The following is a 17,318-nucleotide window of genomic DNA, read 5'->3' on the forward strand; positions in this document are numbered from 1 at the left end:
ACTACCAGTCGCTGGACTCCACTGAATAGAATATTTAGTTTTTAATTTTTTTAGCGGAAGAATAGCAGGCTAATTGCACTGTAGATACCTCAAAATATGCATTTTTTAAAACTTAAAATAACGTAAATGCTTGGATCCGGGGCGAAACTTAAAATAACGTAAATGCTTGGATCCGGGGCGAAACTTAAAATAACGTAAATGACTGGATCCGGGGCTTCGCCCCGGACCCCATTGGGGGGAGCTTACAGCGCTCCCCCAGACTCCCTAGCTGTCCCTTGGCGGTGTATACTGCCTTTCACTAATTATAGGGAGTATTCTAGGGTAGAAAAAACGTTTGAAAGAATGAAAGATAAGAATGTAATGAAGATTAATTACATATAGACACACACTAATATATATATATAGCCATGCTCTTTGATTTCCTTTTTTTGAGTTGGCAACACCGTAACCCTAGGATTTTGGCGCGAGTTTGTTGATTACTAAAATGGAAACTGATAGTAAAAAGGTAAACCTGATCTAGATCTATAGATCTCTATTTAGATCTAGATCTAGCCCAAGACATAAATCTATCTATAATTTATGTAAATACATCTATTACACCCTAAATTTATTAAGATACCCAATACTCCCGATCTAGACTAGACTGTAGCCTGTAGGTAATGTGTGTAGACACTAACTCTAGTCTAGTCAGTTAAGTCAGTCTTATTCAGTTATTGAGTCTAGAGTCTAGCTAGATTCTAGATAGTAGAACAGTATGAGTATTCACACTCAGTAACTTACTAACTACACTCAGACTACAGTAGAACTAGGATACTCTAGACCTAGTGATATAGTCTCTAGAGACTACAGTACACACTAGTCTCTAGATCTAGTCTAGTAGTAGTACTCCTAAACTAAAAGAAAGGCAAAGGCCTAACTAAGTAAGTTTAACTTTAAGTAACTGAGACTTAGGGGTTTGTAGTAGATCTAGATCTAACTATTTAATATAATTTATAAACTAATAATATAAATATGTCTAACAAGATAGAATGATAGAATATTATGTCTTCCAGATGATATATAATTTGATATACTGATATACCATCATATAGATATTATAGATCTAGGAGATTTTATCTCTAGGGAATAATTATAATAGATCTATATAATAAATAGAATCTAATTATAAAATTCTAATAGTAATAGGGATTTGGATTAGTTTGAGTACTGACTGTTAGTCTGATTAGTAATTAAGTAATAGTTACTAATAGTATATTATACTTTTTATAGTGACTTGACTTTGACTAGATCTAGATCACGACTTAGAGAGTGACAGTAAATGAATAATATCTAGACTAGATTTAGATTCTAGATCTAGTGATATTTTTGCCGTTGAAGGTAGATCTATGACTATGGACAGTATCATTATCATGACTTGATTATGAGTATCTAATAAGTCTAGTCTAGTATAGAGGGACATGCATAAGGCAGAGGCAATCTTTTTTTTTTTTTTTGAGCTGAAACTTTCAGTGAAAGGTGACTAGGTGGTTAGGGTAAAAGTTGCCCCCAGAATTGCGTAAAATTAAAAAGACCACCTTAGACCCCAAATAGTTTTTTAACTGACATACTTGACATAGAATATATCATATATATGATAGAAGAGAGCAGGTTTCGTTCAAAGACTCTGTGGTACACATTTGAGACCAAATGAGAATCCACTGTCTAAGACAAACATAACATCTCTTCTATATCTAATAGACATTGTCAACTGACATTGAAAAGAGAGCCTAATTTGACTGCGACAGGTGATGGTTATAAAAAGTCAGATATGCATTGGGTATGGCTAAAAGCCTAAATATGAAGGTTGCAGCTGGGGCTGCATAGCCACGTAAGATACACTTTTTATTAATCTTTGGGCTTGAAGAAAAACCTTATTATTATGTGCTTCTGTTGTTACCATGGACAATAGTCCTGAGTTTATGGCATGTTAGAGTAACTTAGAAAGATAAGATAATATATATAGTCAATATAGATATCTTGTCCTTTATCTTGAGGTTAACTGCACGGTGTTTTCCAGATCCGGACAACTGTCTTTTTTTTTCCTTCTGACCCTTGCCCTGGGTGTTTTGTCTGGGCCTCTCAACATCTCAAGAATATACGTAGCTTTGGAGTTCCAATTTTTAAGGTGCTTGAACATACATTATAATAAATTTCATTCTGCTGTGTCCGGTTTGGAGGTGAAAAATTATACATTGGTCTTCTTGTCAGGATACATTGTTCCATATTTATATATGCTTTAAGACAAATTGTAACAAATACTATAACTATACTCTTTCTACCCTAGTGCTATTATATTAGAGTATTATGGAATGGGCTGCCTGAGAGAGTGAGGAAAACCCATGACTTGACAGAGTTTAAGTTATTAACACACTTGATTAGATTGATTTCTAAAGTGAAACACATAAGACATAATCGTCATCTTTTTTTAAAGTTACCTTTGTATTTTATAATATTATATTAAAAATCCTATTAAAACAAAAAACAGTAACATCTGACTGCTGATTTTTATTTTGTTTTTGACACTCCTTTCCTTCTTTGACTTGCAAAGTATCTAGTCATAAAGAAAATGGATGCCTGAACAATACTAACTATTGGATGATTTTTCTTTTTAGGTTGAAGTCAAGTGCCTGGAAAGCTTTTATAATCTTTTGATAAAATGTCAAATCCAAAAGATTTCTATATCTCAAGAAACAAAAAGAGATTTCCTTTATTCCATGCTAAAAACATTAGGATCTCGCTTACAAAGTTTTGTGAAAAAAGGTGAGATTAGGTCTGAACACTGGTGTAAGTTACACATATATATATTTAATTTATTTTTATCCGCTTACTTTTTTTTTTTATTTACTGTGGGAGGGGTAAGTTCATTGGTACAACTGCAAACATTACAGGAATAGCTAGATGAGTTACAGACTTTAAAAGTTTGTCTGTAAACATACATTATATTGCAAGTTCAGTCAGAAACTTAACTAGTACCTATTCTCACACTAAATATTATTTTGCTCAGTTCCAAAGTTGCCTGTAGTGTGGTTGGTTTAAAAATTACACTGGACAGTGTAAGATATCTATTTTTATTCTTAATCTGTACAGTTGTGGCATTGGGTTTGTGGATAAATAGTATCATAGTAATATGTTTTAAAATGGCGAAGCTAGTTTGATATCTGATCTTTTTTTTTTTCCTTAGCTGTTTCTGAAGGTTTTATAAAGTGGGATGAGAATTATGAAGTGGAAGACATAGTTGACCACTGCACAGAGCAAGTAAGTGCAACTATGTGTTGATCACTGGGCTAACAAGCCCACCACTATTTATATACATCTAGTTCTAGTCAATAAAAATATACCATTGGTTTAACGAGATGAGTAGGTCATTTTTATTATTTCTGGCAAAAAAGTAAAAATTATTTTGTTTGTGATTAATACTCCAGTATAGGTAGTCCTCGGGTTATGACGGTCTCAACTTACGGCGTTTCATGGTTACGACGGCTCAGTCTGACTTACGCGGTTTTGCGACGTATGTCGAATTACGTTTAGTGGCGAATGAATACATTTATACAGTAGTGTAGTCCAGTACTGTACACTGTAGCGTTACAGGAGGAAAACTAGTCTCCTGCATGCCATAGGACCCTTCATTAAGGCTCCCAAACATAAGTCGGTTTTGCGACGTATGCCGAATTACGTGCAGTGGCCTGCAGCAGAGCCTCCAACAGATCCTGTACTTGTACCCTCTACCTCACCTGCCCCAGTATCTCCAGCAAGTTCTGTAGCTTCCTCCCAATAAGCTTGTTCTCTCTTTGGCATTGTTATTTTTGTTTATTACAGTACACTGTTTATTACTGTTACAGCACTTACTGTACTGTATAGTACAGTACAGTATTTCATTATTAAAATTACTTTTCTGCACAATATTTTACTGTTTTTATTGATAATTATGTATTAGAATAGGTGTATGGATAGGCTAAGTGTTTGCAGTACAGTACAGTACTGTTATTATGCTACAGTACTCTATGAATGTATGATCCGACTTACTTTGAAATTCGATTTACAACGCCGCATAGGAACGGAACACCGTCATAAGTCAAGGACTACCTGTATTGCCTAAATGTATTCATTTAGTCAATTTTTAACTTGAGCTAAGCAAGTGTGTCTGAATTAGTTAACTGTTAAAATTCTTCACAGCTGTATCTTTGATAATGTTAAATCTGGTACATCAGTTATAAATTAGCTCTGGCTAGAAACGCTAACGATCAACATTTTATTGTCACAGCTAAATTAAGCATTAACTATACCTTAGATAGATTCTTAATGAAATTATTTAAAACATTAACAGTCATAAGCATCATAAATCCATCTTTATAGCCTCCCTTGGAACAGACAGAATAGTTGGCTAGTCATCATCACATTTCCATTAATTTTCAGCTTCTTGTCACAGTGTTTGTAGTCAAATATTTCTTCGTATAGAAAATAGTTGTAAGGTTGATATGCAATAAGTTATTATTAGTAGTGACTATCAATTGTGTGCCATTGTTCAAGAATGATGTAATAGGGATTGTGTTAAAACTTATTGAAGTGGTCTGTTTCCTTTTTGTCTTGCTGCTTACTGATCCAAATGAAGTACTTTTTATTTAATCAGAATGTTTATATTTACATGGGAAATACTGCATTCCTCATTAATATTTGGACTTAAAAAGACATGCCTTATTATTATATTTACATACAAGATGGAATAACTTACTTATTACAATGTCTCTCAGGGAGAAAACTTCTACCTGATAAAATGGAAAGGATGGGATGACCACTTCAACTCCTGGGAGCCTGAAGAACACCTGCAATGCACCAAGGCTCTTCGGGACTATTTTGAATACTCAAAGAAAACAGGGTAGGTATTCTAAATATAAGTTTGGTCATTCCCTTAGCATGTGACTGTTTCTTTTTTTAATAGACCTTAGAAACAAAAGTACAGGTAACACTTTTTTTTAAAGCTATGATAAAAATTAAAATGTGTTTGTTGTGGGTTTTTTTTTTTTCAAGCATAATATGTTTGTTACTAGTATAAAAATTATGTTTGTGTGTGTTTGTTGTGGAACCAATACAAATGTCTACCAATGATCAGCATGTGTGGAGATTTTTTGTGTGCAAAGAGTATTTTGGATCTTTACACAACAATATACCCTTGGGCATCAAACTTTAACTCTGAGTCATTTTTTTTTTAGAACCTCCTGTGTGTGTTACACACTTTGTATCACATCTCAACTCAACCATTTTCTAACAAATCTCAAGGTATTGTGGGAATTTACTGATGTTTAAAATCCTAATATTCACCAGGTACTGAATTACTTGACTTGATCTTGTGTATCACCAGGGGAGCACAGGGTCTCAACCACACCTCTTCACTCTTATAAGCAACTTTGTTCATCTACTCCTTTGTTATTCCAGTATCATCAGCTTCACTGATGACCAACCTCTTTATTAAGGCATGCACGTTTTCCTATTGACCTGCGGATTCTAGTAAAGTGGCCTGCCTTCTAACATTGGTAGTTTGTTTTCACAAATTGTCCAGCTTCTTTTTCACTTTTTAATGTCTTGTACTATTTCTGTTTGGTTCTTTCCCACAAGTTGACAGTTGATATCTTTTATGGCCACCTAATTTCAAGTATCTGTAAGCAACTGTTGGTGAAAGCCTTGAGTTATTTTTTTTTGGGGGGGGGGGCTGTGTCTCTCCATGTCTTGGAACCAATAGAAGGATTCACCAGGTACTGAATCAGCTAATCTCTTGGTCACTTTGCCACCTCATTGTTAAAATGCTCTGTAGTGAGTGTCAATGCTTATTATAAAGCCTTAATTGTTGATATGATGGTGTAAAAACCCAGAGGCATTAAAAAGGTGGCCTAACCTTGGCATTTTTTAATTTTTTTTTAAATTACACAAAATGAATGGCATGTCTTCTGTAAGTCATGGGAAGAACATCTACAAGGACTAAACAAAATAAAAATCTATAAACAGTTGAACCAAATATGTTAGGGGGTTTTTTTTGCTGTTATATTGCTGTTGTAGATTTAGTAAGTGTTTGTCCTGACAGGGAGACAGCACAATTTGAAAACAATTATAGCACGGAAATAGTCTACTCATTGAAACTCCAATTTAATAGTAACTCAGTATTCATCTCACAATACAGACATGCACAAACATTTTAAATGTAAAAAGCTAGGGACTGTAGTTCAGAATGTTGTAACTTGTTCTTATAATAGAGTGATGCGATGGTTAGATTTTCCAAAAATGAAATCATAATATTTAATAAAATTTGTATAAACCTTTTTTTTTTTTTTTTTTATTTTGCAATTAAAATAAATAATTTAAGTCTCTGCTTTTGAGTTAGGGTTCAAGTGTTTTGTTATGACATGATTAGGATTTAGTTAATCGTTTCGGGAATAAGGGGAAAGTTTTACTTAGCGACAAGTGACGTGACAGATCTTTAAAAAACAAGAACGCTCTAAGTGACGCTACAAAGAAGACGCTTCGTGTAGAGCAGTAGAATAGATATACGGATTTACGGACATAGCTGACAGCGGACGATTCCCTTCGTGATTATTAAATATATTTGTAGACCAACATCAGCGTCGACTACATATTTTGATTGTTTCGGCCTTTCGCCGGTGTTACTGAAGTAGTTTGAGTTCAATGTTACTTCCAGTCAGACGTAGATCTACACTAGTTATATTTCAAAGAATCAACACCGCGCGGAAGCCTTAACAGTTTGCATGTTGTGACAGGGAGCACCTCATTTCATCGTTACTGTACAAAATTTTTTGGTTGTTGTTTTTTCAAATCTTATTGCTTTAGTGCTTACCTTCTAATAATGCATTTAAAAACATGATTTCTTACATAGAAAATTGAGTACTTCTTTTGTATTTGTTAATTTCAATATTTATTTATTTTTACCTACCTAACCAGTAAAAACTTAAGAAAAAGAAAACTGGAAATTGAGGAAACTAGCAGCAACAGAAAAAAGATGCTCATTGAAGACATGTACCAGAAGGTTTTACAGTGTGTGGAGAATTATGATACTGCCATTAAACTGGTCACAGAAATGAAACTTAAAAGAAGAACATCGGTTGCACGTCACAGAAAGACAAAAAAAACGTTGTGCTTAGAGTCCCATCAAGCCTTGAAAAACTGGGAAAAAGAAATCAATGCAATCACCAAAGGGTTTGATCAAGCGTATCTGTATGTCGAGAACAAGGTTGACTTCGAAGGTCCTCCAGAAAATTTCATATACATAAATGAGAGGAAAGAGGGTCCAGGAGTGGTGATACCCAAAGATCCATTGATAGGCTGTGAGTGTCGAAATTGTTTTGAGGACAAAAAAAATTGTTGCCCAGTGGCATCTGACTCTATCTTAGCATACTACAAGTCTAACGGAAGACTTCGTGTGCAACGAGGAGTTCCAATCTATGAGTGTAACAAGATGTGCAAATGTGGACCAGATTGCGTCAACAGAGTTGTACAGAAAGGAAGGAAGTTTAAACTGTGCATATTCCGTACAGACAACAGTCGTGGCTGGGGAGTGAAAACATTGCAACGGATCAAAGAAGGCTCATTTGTTGTAGAATATGTTGGTGAAGTGAGTAAATAACTTAGTTAGTAAAAGATTTGTCAAAATAGAAGTGTGTTAAGGATATTAAAGTGGCCTAATAATATTTTCTAAAAGCATTTTTAAAATTAGCCTATTAAAAGAATATTTCTAGTCTCAGATTTTACAAAATATTTTATCGAAGTATGTTGAAATTGTTGCTTATAATTGAACGATATTCCAAAATTTATAAATTTAATTTGCTAATTAAATAGTTATGTTAAATTTTATATAATAAAAATAAAATTCATCCTTCATCAATCAGACATTTAAAAAAGTTTTGTCTTTTTCATTCATTTAGGTAATAACTAATGAAGAGGCAGAGGTAAGGGGAAAGTATTATGACGCAGTTGGTCACACATATTTATTTGACTTGGACTTCAATGAGAGTGATGAACCATATACTGTTGATGCTGGCAAATATGGCAATGTAGCGCACTTCATTAATCACTCAGTAAGTTTTGAAATGTATTTTTATACAGAATTTGATAATAATGATTCTGTCTGTTATTATTTATATGGACTGGTAAACTAAAAGTTTACCCATTTCATTGGTTATAAATAAAGGAAGGGGGGATGTGGTCAGCATTATGATCAAAAGGCTTAAATTTTTCCTGGTAAGTACAGTAGCCTTTTTTGTCCCCACATATAAATTTTTTGAATTAAAATATGGTGCTTGGGTTTCTCTGAGCCCTAACCATTTAATTCCTAGTTATATGGATGAAGTCTAACATATTGGGCAGTTTGAGTCTATGCTATATGTAGGACACAATCCCAAGAGGAATCCAGATAGAGAATAAATTGTAGATGAAATAATTTTATTGGCCAAATAAATGAAAATTCATTTAGACTTATGTATGGAAATATCTTTTGTGATTAGTAAATTTTGTGCTGTGGCTTGATTTCAGTGTGATCCAAATCTTGAAGTTCATGTTGTCTGGATCAACACACTTGACCCCCAGTTACCTCATATTTGCCTATTTGCTAAAAGAGACATTCAGGCTAATGAAGAACTTACATTTGACTATATGAGTGGTAGGTTATTATGCGCATAGTTATCATTAGGATCAATTCATTATTGAGGAAGTTAAAAAAAAAAGTCACTTCTTTATTATTTTTTCCAAAGTTGTCTGGCAACCTACTTTATGTATATTTTTTTTTAATTCTACATTTACAGTGATTTTCATTCAAAATCTTTGAACTATCCTCATATGCTTCTTGCACTTTGTTTAAATGTATTATATTTATAAAATTTTATTAACAGTAACTTCACAACTCCTTTTTGTAATTTAAAATGTAATGAAATATAAAAATATAAATCTTTTTTTTTTTTAAAGTGATTTATTTATTTATTTTTAATTCTACTTATGTTGAAATATAATGCTAACTGGTTAGATATACAATTTTTCATCAAATTTTTTTTTTCTTTCTAGGTAATGTTTCTGACACCTCTTTTAGAAGTATGGGCATAACAAATCAGAAGACAGAACCTCATGGAGTTGAATCCTCATTGTCAATGACAGACATACCCTCAATGTCCCTAACACCATCTGCCTCAGATTTATCTCCGTCAGACACACTGCCATTCTCAGGGACACCACTGTCATCAGATACTCCCCCGGCTTCATCAGACACACTGCCATCAGATACTCCCCCGGCTTCAGATACAGAATCCAACTCATCTACTTGTGAAACAGAAGCCAACCAGTCTATAACCAAGACATCAAAATTCAGTATGGCCTGTCTTTGTGGTGCTAAAAACTGTAGAAAATTATTATTTTTTTAAACTCATTTACAAATTTGTTTAAATTAACACAAATGTAAAAGGGAAAATTATGAGGCTGATTAATGAGCCACCAATTGGTAGCATTTCAACTTTCTTAATCAGTTAACAAACTGAGAATGTTTTTTTTTTTTAAATAATATATATACACATATAATTACACTATTATGTTTATGGTGGCATATTTTATAAATATGCCCCAGAATCATTAATACTTTTTTTTTTCTTTGCTCATTATAATGATTTGATTTTATTAGCTGTATGACTACTTATTTTAAAACACTAATGAAATAATCTGGTTTAGACAAACTATATTTTTAAATATTTATTTGTATGTTTCTGTTGAACAGTTATCTTTTGAAGATTTTTACCTTGATTTAATTTATAACAAATGTAGAAGATTTAGTTTTTTAGTGAAATCTATCCTCAACATGTCTGCCAGCTAATATTTTTGTAAACACACTTTGGTTTTTAAGTGATAATGTAATTATAATGTTTTGACCAAGGTAACAATTTTTTTTCTTGCAACCATGTTAATGAAATCATAAGTGTATGAAATGATATTGAATTATGAATTCCAGAAACCAGACTGTTAAATTTCTTTCAGATTTTTTAAGATAATGGAAGATGTGTATAGTAGGCATTCAATTTACTTGCATTTTGAGTGGCATTACTTGCTAGGCATGCTGCATAAGAGTATGATCATCTCCCACTTCTTTTACCATAAAAAATACATTTTGGTATCATAGATTATGATAATATGATCTTGTGACAGTGGTTTAAAAATGTTCATCCTACAATTTTTACTTATTTTGTATTTAATAATTTGCAGAAACCCAACCTTAACCAAGTACTCGGTACACTATATTCAATGTACACTATATCAATGCACCGGTTTTGTTTCTCTTGTTTTTTTGTATACACTTTAGTATAGCACAAAGTAAACATTGAAGTACATAATGTTTGGGTTAAGAACTGTTGTTGTTTTTTTTAAATCAGCTGCTAATATAATAGAAATAAAATATTAGTTGAGAAATGTGTTCTCTTTAGTTTGCTAATGTATTAGAATTTCATGAGATGCAGTTTTTGGTTATCTCTTATTTATTAAATTGAGATTTGAAAGGGTTTTGAGGTGTACACAGTCTATTTTTCCCTGAACGGGCTAAAATCAAGGTGATATTCTATATTTCTTATTGCTTTTTTTTTTTTTTAACCTTAAGACTAAATAATTAACAATTCAATAAATATTGATATATAGGTTGAGATCTTTGTAGTTTTGGTAGTATAATTAAGGGTAAATAAGGTATAGTTCATCTGTTTCTATGATTAATGAGGATATCATGTGACCAGCACAATGACCACCTACCTTTACTTTCCCTCACTGTCAGATACTCATTAGATTTGGGTGGACTTGGGGTTGCCCTTAAAATCCTGAGATTCAAAATCCCAGAGTCTTTATCAAAATTTGAACCTGAGATCCCCCTCAGTTCAAAACCCAAGCACTTTACCACTCAGCCACCATGCCCTATTTTGAATTAAATTAGCCTTTAATTGCTATGGGACTACTTCTCCACATCATTCTATTCTGACCAATTAATTGTTTGTAAAGCAAAAAGGACTTTCTACTGTAGCTGTCTAGTGCAACCTGGCCCTGTATACATTTTGGGCATAGACACTATGCTGTGAAAAACATGTCTAGCTTGAGTTAATTCTAAAATTTAAAAATGTTTCCATCTAGATTGAAAATGGATCTTTTCAGTTATCTAACCAAGATGCTTGTTGCACACAGTGCCACCACTAATCCAACTTATAATATAAGGTTATGGTACTGCCCCCTGCAATCCCAATAATTTAGCTCGCCTTCATGCATTTATGATTCTGTTCTATTGTAGCTAAATTGCGATATTCAAATAACTCTTCTTCTGTGATGTATTTGTCAATGGCATAAATATATATATATATTTAAATTTATAAAATTTCATGCATTTAAAAAAAAAACAAATTCAGATTTAAAATGTAATGCATAAATGCAAACACTAATTGATGGGGTGAGTGTAGGCCAACATTAATATATCACATCAATGTTTGGAGTGAGACATCCTTCAATTTACTTTTTTTAGTTGTATTATTATTTTCTTGGTTAAAAGAGCTAACACAAAACATCTTTTCAAGTTTGCTAAAGCTGTTGAAATTATTAGATGATTTGTTCCTTTGAAAAACCTTGCAAGAAGCAAAGTGTTGACAATGTGTACAATTTTTGTTTAGTTGAATGAACTAGGGTACATGATGTACATATCACATTGATTTCTTTCTATCTAGTCTTGGTTTTGTTTTGAAAAAAAAATAAAATAAAATGCTGACTCCCATAAAAGAAGAATTTTGATTTGAAATTATATGAATACTTTTATTTTTGTTAGTGTGAAGAGTATAGCTGAACGCAGGGTTGTTGTTGTTTTTTTTACTGTTTGACGCTCAAACAGGTTTTTTTCCAAACTTAGAGCTACAAGCCTTTGACTCGGCTCTTCGATGATCAAACGGTTGCATCACTTACAAAAGGCCTAAATTCAAAGAATGAAATAAGTGGCATTGAAGTGTGTTTGCAAAAGACAAACTTTAATTGTGCTGATAAAAATTATTGAATGATTGATTCCTTGCACCATCCTTCCACACATCTGTTTGTTTTACAGAACAACTTCAAGCATCAGAAACCAGAATAAATAGCTCTATCTTACTACAGCTATTCAGCAGACTCAATAACCAGGCTTTTATATTAGAATCAAGTTTAATGACTAATTTGGATTATCTCCCTGAAAAAAAAATCTTTAAATTGTTTGTTATTAGTGATTGTACAGGATGCCAAAGCTTTCATTGCTGACTCTGCAAAGAATGGTCTGAAAGAAGAAACTCTGAAATCTTTCAAAATATGATAAAATATTTCCAGTGTCTGGATACCTAGTAAAGAAATTGCCTATAAACAAAACTACTATTATAGAATTAGATGTCACTGATCCAGCTAAGCAAAACATTACATTTACTTGTAACAAAAATGTCCATTATTTTGAATGACATTTTTGTTGCCGCTATTATGGAATGTGGAATACACAAGAGGTATTATGATCATAAAATCATTGCTAAGTGACAAGAATGGCATCATTCTAACATATTCTAGAAAAATCTATGACAAAGACTCAAAAGTGTAAATCGTTTAACAAATGTACAAAATGTCTCATAACTTTATGCTGTGTTAACTTTAGGATTGCTGCATTTCGTGTAGGCCTATGTTACGTGCTTGGATGATTTTTAGTCTTTCCTGAGTATATTTCTTTATATTTTATTAAATACATATTTGCCCCTCAAAATACGCATTTAAATGTCTGGGAATACACATTTCCTTTTGGCATCTCTGGTATTGACCAATCGTCTTGAAGCATCACATGTGACACTTTGATTTCAAAATTATTTCACCTTTTATTTTCTCATTCTTTTAGAAATTTTATCAAGTTGTTCTGTTGCAAAATTATAAATTTCGGATTTATTTTGAAGCTTAGATATTAAGATATCATTTGGAAGATTTGACATATCAATTTTTGTTTTCAATTTTGTAAACACATTTACACTCATGATAACTTTGAAGCATTCATGCAAATAGTATGAAATGTGTCGCTCAAATATCGTCTTAAATCGTGAACGAGCAAAATGTAAAAAGAACTGCATATTTACTGAATATCTCTAGATTTATTTACAATTTTCTCTACCAATCAAAATTAATTATATGGTTAATTTTTTATTTTTTTTTTATTTGAATAATTGTGCAAAGTTTTAACTTGACCTGAGAGGGGGGAGTAGAAGAACTAATGAAGTGAGTTGATTTAAGCTTTGTAAATACTCAAGACCACTTACAAGTAACATTAAGTTAAAGCGGGCCTTGAATAATGTGTGTGTACAATGTCACCCTTGACAGCACACAATAACAGCTGACCAGTAGCTTAGTAGGCTATTTTAATGGTTCGTATTATAAGTTCACATTGCGAGGGAAAATAAAACAGATCCTTCTAGACAACTTTGATTTGCTTAAACTAGATACGGTCAACAGGGAATCATCGGAAGCGTATAGAACTTAATTAAAAACTTAATAATATTTTTATTTGGCATCCTTCTTGACAACTTAATTTGATTTACGTAAACTTAATGGGGCCACTTGTTACGAGCAGATGAGACTCTAAATGATACACCAACAGACTCATATTTAGTAGATTATGAAGACTTTAATCTTGAGTAACAGTTAATAATATATAGATAATAACTGTTTACAATACTCCATTTTTGGATTCCTCTCTATCCCTTTCAACACGCATTCGCTCCATTTCACTGCGCACGTAACAATAGGTCGAGTGGAACTTTGGGAATCGTAAAGAACTTACTTAAAAACTTAATATTATTTGACATCTGATATACCAGTGATTCCCAACTTATTCGACCTTCGGGTCATTTTAATTTTCGACACTCGTGTCGCGGGCCACGTGAACGAAAAGGCACAAAAACTAAATAAAATTGACCAGAAATTATTTTATTACAAATCCGTGGATCTAGTTCTTAGATTAATTAACGGGATATTTGAAGTATCTTTTTTTTTTTTAAATCAACAGAAAATGGATTAATTTCTCTATTTAAAATAGCTAGCATTACAACCAATCATTTTCTTGTCTCTTTTTGGTAAATATTCCAATCAATCCTCCAGTATGTAGGCTTAGTTTAACAATCTTTTATTCGCGGTTCAAACCAAGAATCGCCGTCCTATTTGTTTGATAATGTCGCTTGGCTTGTCTTGTTTCACTAAAACTTAATTGTTCCACAATAGCTATTTATTGAAAGAACTGAGAATATCACAACTCAATTTTACTAAATTAACTACATTCTTAAAAGGCTTTACATAATGATTTACCAAACAAACCCTGAAAATGTCACAATAACCCTGTACATTCTCCACCACAGTAATTTTTCGTTTTTTTTTTAAATATTTTTTATTAATTAATTAATTAAAATTTTTTTTTGCTTATTCAATGGTTCCAGAACCAATATCACTTCCGCTTATGTGATGACGGGGTATATGACGTCATTTGTAATACAAGTTTTAATTAACAGAAATCAAGCTTTTTATAAGTATAAAAATATTAAAACTTGCAACAATTTCAGGTTATTTTCCAGGATAGTAAAAAAAAAAAAAACAAAAAAAAACGCGTATATTGTAAAATAGTTGTAGGTTATTTAAAAATGTCCAAAACGTCAAAACGTGCAGCCTACGCCTAATGTTTTTTTTTTGTTTTTTTTTGTTGCCTGCAACATAAATACAAAACTTAAAAGACCTTTAAGCGTTCAGCAAACACAGAAACGGTAGGAAGCCACATTCCACATTGAGATTGGTCAATCTATGTTGATTTCTAAAAATAATATAGGCCTACATACAAAATGTTTACAGACAGCTTACAATGTTGCCCTACAGTGCAGGCTAAATGTGAAAGAACCGTTTCCGGATAAAACATTGGAACAGGACGATGTTTATTTAAGTATTTAATACAAAATAACGAAAAGTGCAGAAATATACAGCAAATAAAAATAGTCTCATTAGCCATTCTATAGGCCTACCTCTTAAAAAAGTAAAATTTTTTTTTTTTACATTTGATGCTCACTTGGACGAAAACAAAAGCAATGTCCATATCCCTCCCCCCCCCCCTTTTTCCAATTTATCCAGCTAGAGCCTCGTTTCTCAAAATGACGTAGTGACCATAAAAAATGGGTGGGGGTGGCATGAAGCCGTTTAATTTATGTTTCTAGAGAAATTATATTCATTGTAGATATAAATGTATTTTAAAATAGTAACCAATTTAAATACAATTATTACTATTTTTTAATAATTAAAATATTTTAAGTAAGAGACGTTGATTTATCTTCTAAGGAGGACCTTATCAAATATATATATTATGGCTTCCGCGAGAGGCGCTCGCAACAATATGAACTAAAACTGAAAACTTTTAAAGACATTTCAGAATGTCTCCCCTAATGCGATTCAACCCCACTTTCTTATGTCAGATCGGTCTAATGTCTCCCAAAATGTCGTAGCCAGGGCCGGTCCTACAGATTGCGGAGCCCTATGCGAAACGGATTTCGCGGGGCCTATTCGGGGTTAAGGATAATATGTGAAAATTAAGATTTTGTATTAGAAAATAAATTTGTCATTGTATTTTATTCATATTTTACTAATTACAAAATCACTGTCAAATTATCTCTACGAGCCATCTACAGTAGATAGTAGTTTACCAACAAAAAGCCGATAAACATTCAGATCTGCTTTTTAGATTACTATCGGCTAGCAAAATATCGCTTTTGTTTTTTTTTAAGATGTTGAGATAGATTTAGATAAATATTCGCGCGGGGCCTATGAAAGTGTGGGGCCCACTGCGGCCGAATAGGTTGCAGTGGCCTAAGACCGGCCCTGGTCGTACCGGTAGATCATTAATTGACGACTTTTGCGAGACAAAAGTCCGCGACGTCTTACTTACTTAACACGGCGAGGATCTTACCATAATCACGCCCATTACAAACGTGAGGAAGCGTTCTCCACGAGTTGAGAATCGCAGCATTTTTTAAATACACTAGTCTTGCATTTGCGCTATATAGGCCTAATCTAAATTTGTATAGTTAGCAAAAACTATTCAAGAGGACAACATAACATTGAATGTTTGTATAGTAGGTTGCTATAAAAAAAAATAGTAGGCTAGGCTTAAGTCTACCTGACAAATGATGGACGAATGATAGGCCTGCTTCTGCTCCTATATTATAGTATAGAAAATACGAAAAACATGCATATATGTAACCCTGGTCCGTATTTTCTATACAGTCGTTTACCCCTGCAGCAGTAAATCTTTGTATTATAGAATATTTGAGTCATCTAATAAAAAAAAGTTTCAATTAAAAACTATATAAATACTTTGAAAACATGTTTGCAATTAATTTTGTTAAATATCAATTTTTATCAAATACATAATACTATTATTAATAGGCTAATATTGACCGTAATAGTTATCTAATGATGTAGAAAAACTTCAAAAACCCATTAAATTTAAATTGAGAACCACTTACGGTTACAGTAGCCCTTAAAAATTAGTCACCACAAATGCATTTTTTTTTCGGTCGTATAATTGCAGCACAAACAGGAAAACTATTTCCTTCTTCAACTTTTAGCGATCGTATAAATACTAGGGAAGAACGTTCGCCTGGGAATCCCCTAACGATCTCTGGGTCAGATAGCCCAAGACTGGAAGCTATTTATAATGATGACGTGAGTGGGTTGGTTTCAAAATCCAAAAGATTGCTGTCGGGCAGACAGTATTGAGGAAAGCAAACATATACAAATTAAAGTATAGGCTGTTCTTTTGCATTATTTCGTGGTCATTAATGCTGCAGGCCTACTGAGACAGACATATACCAATAATCTTTATTTATTTAGGCCAACTAAAAATAGCATGAACAGCATTATCCATAATGCATACGCATAGCCTAATAAAATATGTAGATCTAGACTAAGTCTAGATTTCTGAAATAACATAAATAACAAAGCAGCGTGTTTTGTTATTTAAACTAATTTATTTAAACGCGACGAGATTGTTTTAAATATTTATGGATAATAATGAAGGTGTAATTTTATATATTTATTTTTTATATAAAAGAAAGCGATCGATGTATTTTAGCCATATTGGTCGCTTTTATTTTTTTTTTGACCAAAACAAAAACAAATCACGACACGTTCCTTATTCACAGTTAAAATGTGTGCAAATATCCTTGTTGTTCAATCAACCAACCATGTCTTGCTTTAGT

At 32.6% G+C, this 17,318-nt stretch overlaps 1 protein-coding gene across 1 annotated transcript; it reads left to right on the plus strand.

Annotated features, from left to right (window-relative positions):
* The first annotated feature begins 436 nt into the window (after positions 1–436).
* LOC106074396 (histone-lysine N-methyltransferase SUV39H2-like) lies at positions 437–11,808 on the plus strand. Its single transcript, XM_056027665.1, has 8 exons — positions 437–505; positions 2,652–2,799; positions 3,221–3,294; positions 4,788–4,912; positions 6,985–7,654; positions 7,965–8,117; positions 8,572–8,698; positions 9,097–11,808. Exons 1-8 carry the CDS (start codon positions 485–487, stop codon positions 9,447–9,449), a joined length of 1,671 nt encoding a protein of 556 aa, XP_055883640.1. The 5' UTR covers positions 437–484; the 3' UTR covers positions 9,450–11,808.
* The last annotated feature ends 5,510 nt before the right edge of the window (positions 11,809–17,318 follow it).

The sequence above is a fragment of the Biomphalaria glabrata genome, chromosome 4 (assembly GCF_947242115.1).
Source record: "Biomphalaria glabrata chromosome 4, xgBioGlab47.1, whole genome shotgun sequence".
NCBI lineage: Eukaryota > Metazoa > Mollusca > Gastropoda > Planorbidae > Biomphalaria > Biomphalaria glabrata.

What these genes read in the sequence shown, in the direction of transcription:
- LOC106074396 (XM_056027665.1), top strand. Translation starts at nt 485, where the DNA reads ATGGAAACTGATAGTAAAAAG. An exon ending in TGGAAACTGATAGTAAAAAG is followed by an intron (nt 506 to 2,651) that starts GTAAACCTGATC and finishes TTTTCTTTTTAG; the next exon opens with GTTGAAGTCAAGTGCCTGGA. An exon ending in TTGTAGAATATGTTGGTGAA is followed by an intron (nt 7,655 to 7,964) that starts GTGAGTAAATAA and finishes TCATTCATTTAG; the next exon opens with GTAATAACTAATGAAGAGGC.